This window comes from Ipomoea triloba, chromosome 11, assembly GCF_003576645.1.
Source record: "Ipomoea triloba cultivar NCNSP0323 chromosome 11, ASM357664v1".
Classification (NCBI taxonomy): domain Eukaryota; kingdom Viridiplantae; phylum Streptophyta; class Magnoliopsida; order Solanales; family Convolvulaceae; genus Ipomoea; species Ipomoea triloba.
The window spans coordinates 20,281,506-20,283,958 of record NC_044926.1 but is presented as its reverse complement, the minus strand read 5'-3'; the positions used below and the strand labels follow the sequence as shown (position 1 = coordinate 20,283,958).

At 35.3% G+C, this 2,453-nt stretch overlaps 1 protein-coding gene across 1 annotated transcript; it reads right to left on the bottom strand.

Moving 5' to 3' along the window:
- Positions 1-535: 535 nt before the first annotated feature.
- On the bottom strand, positions 536-1,146 carry LOC115996058 (uncharacterized mitochondrial protein AtMg00810-like). Its single transcript, XM_031235205.1, has 2 exons — positions 665-1,146; positions 536-548 (listed from the first exon to the last, which is right to left on the bottom strand). The coding sequence occupies exons 1-2, from the start codon at positions 1,144-1,146 to the stop codon at positions 536-538; spliced, it is 495 nt and encodes a 164-aa protein (XP_031091065.1).
- Between the last annotated feature and the right edge of the window lie 1,307 nt (positions 1,147-2,453).

The window sequence follows — 2,453 nt, the reverse complement described above, 5'->3', positions numbered from 1 at the left end:
ACAATTAAGGGGCTAGAGGATGAGAGGAATGCGATACTTCAAAATCCAAATTTAGACTTGGCTGAAGCAACAGTAAGGCTTAGAGACAAATGTGTCAGGAATAGTTCTAGAAAGAGAAGGTATATAGATCCAGCAGCTTTTCCTTCTATTACTCCTGGAAGTTCATCACAAGCTCCTGTAATTCCTGATATTCCTGAATTAGTACCGGAAGCTTTTCCTTCCACTACTCCTGGGAGTTTATCACAAGCTTCTATATTTCCTGATATTCCTGAATTAGCACCAGAAAAAATACAAGAAGTACTTGCTTGGCTAGATGATGATGTTCCTCCTCCCAAAAATATTAGTGACAAATAAATACAAGTTTACACGAAATGTAGTGAACAGCTGGAAAAATAAGCACTAAGCAAGTTTGGCAGTTGTGCATGTAGTGAACACACAGTGATTAAAAAAAATTTGCAAAGGATTTTTAGCAAACTTCATAACCTATGTACTTAGCAGTAGCAGATTTCATAAGCTAGAATATATTGAGTAAACACTACTCAAGACAGCTGGAAAAGAAAATGATTTGGTACAAGAAATCAAACTTTCTCTTTCTGCGATATATTCTACTTCGGCTGTGCTTGTCGCAATGGAGTTTTGTTTCTTACTAAACCAAGAAACTAACCTTCCCCCTAAGAACTGATACGTCCCTGAAGTACTTTTTCTATCAATTTTGCAACCTGCAAAGTCTGCATCTGAAAATCCTGTTAGTTCAAAGTTACCTTCTTTTGGATACCATAGTCCAACGTTGATAGTGCTTTTGAGGTAACGAATAATTTTCTTGGTCGCAAGAAAATGACTCTCTTTGGGCTGTGATTGGAATCTCGCACATACATCTAATGAATAAGATATGTCGGGTCTACTTGCAATGAGGTATATCAAAGATCCAATCATTTCTCGATACTTCGTTTGATCAACATCTTTGCCTTCTTCATTCTTGTCTAGTTTGAGAGATGTGCTCATTGGAATTTTGACTGAACTTTTTCCTTCTAAGCCAAATTTCTTGATAAGATCTCTTGTGTATTTGGCTTGATTAATGAATATACCTTCCTTCGATTGTTTGACTTGCAGTCCAAGAAAGTAATTTAGCTCACCCATCATGCTCATTTCGAATCTGTTTTGCATAAGCTTAGAAAATTTCTCACATAAATTTGAATTAGTACTTCCAAAAATAATATCATCTACATAAATTTGTACTAATAAAATATGATTATTTTCTTGAATTTTGTACTAATAAAATATGATTATTTTCTTGAATTCTAAATAAGGTTTTGTCAACAAGGCCTTTGGTAAAACCACAACTAATTAAGAACATTGATAAGGTGTCATACCAAGCTCTATATAATGCCTTCTTTAGTTTATAAACCTTGTCAACTTCACCTTGTACCTCAAATCCAGGTAGTTGTTCAACATATATATACTTCCTCTTCAAGTAAGCCATTAAGGAATGCACTTTTCACGTCCATTTGATAAATCGTGAAATTCTTGTATGCAGCGTAGGCTAGAAAAATTCGAATCGCTTCAAGTCTTGCAACCGGGGCAAAAGTCTCATCAAAATCTATTCCTTCTTCTTGAGAATATCCCTTTGCGACTAGCCTTGCTTTATTCCTAACAACGATGCCGTCTTCGTTTGCTTTGTTCCTAAAAATCCATTAATTCCAATAACACTATGATTTTTTTTTGTCTTGGACCAAGCTCCCAAACATAATTTCTTTTAAATTGATTCAATTCTTCTTGCATAGCCTCAATCCAGCTTGGATCACTTAGAGTTTCGTCAATTTCTTTTGGTTCCATTTGAGATAGAAAGCACGCAAATAGAGCATCTCTTGTAAAGGATCTTGTTTTCACGTCATCGTGCAAGTTTCCAATAATAAGATCTTGAGGGTGATCTTTGAGCCATCTCAAATCTGGTTGAAAGTTTTTTTGGGGAGAGGATGACAGTGTAAAGTTATTTGCAAGTGGGGTTGGCAAAGATGGGTTTTAGTTTGTAGAGTTGGTTCCATCCTCATTTCTAAGATCAGCCTCAACTTCATCACCAAGCTCATCACCTGCTGCGTCATTTATGTATTGCCTTCCAATTTCAGTGGAATTTAATTCTAGATCATTTAACCCCTATAAAACATCATCTTCAGAAGAATCATTAGTAACACTTAAATCATTATGGACGTTCTTACCCATATTTGAAGTATTTGGTTCTTGGGTTTTTGGTGATTCATCAAATACAACATGAATTGATTCTTCTACCACCACTGTCTTTTTGTTCAGTATTCTGAATGCTCTGATGGTAGACGAATATCCCAAAAATATTTCTTCATCTGCACGCTCATCAAATGTTTTTAGATACGATTTACCATTATTAAGAACAAAACATTTGCAACCAAAAGAATGAAAATAGCGAAGATTAGGCTTTCTCC

What these genes read in the sequence shown, in the direction of transcription:
- LOC115996058 (XM_031235205.1), bottom strand. Translation starts at nt 1,146, where the DNA reads ATGAGCATGATGGGTGAGCTAAATTACTTTCTTGGACTGCAAGTCAAA.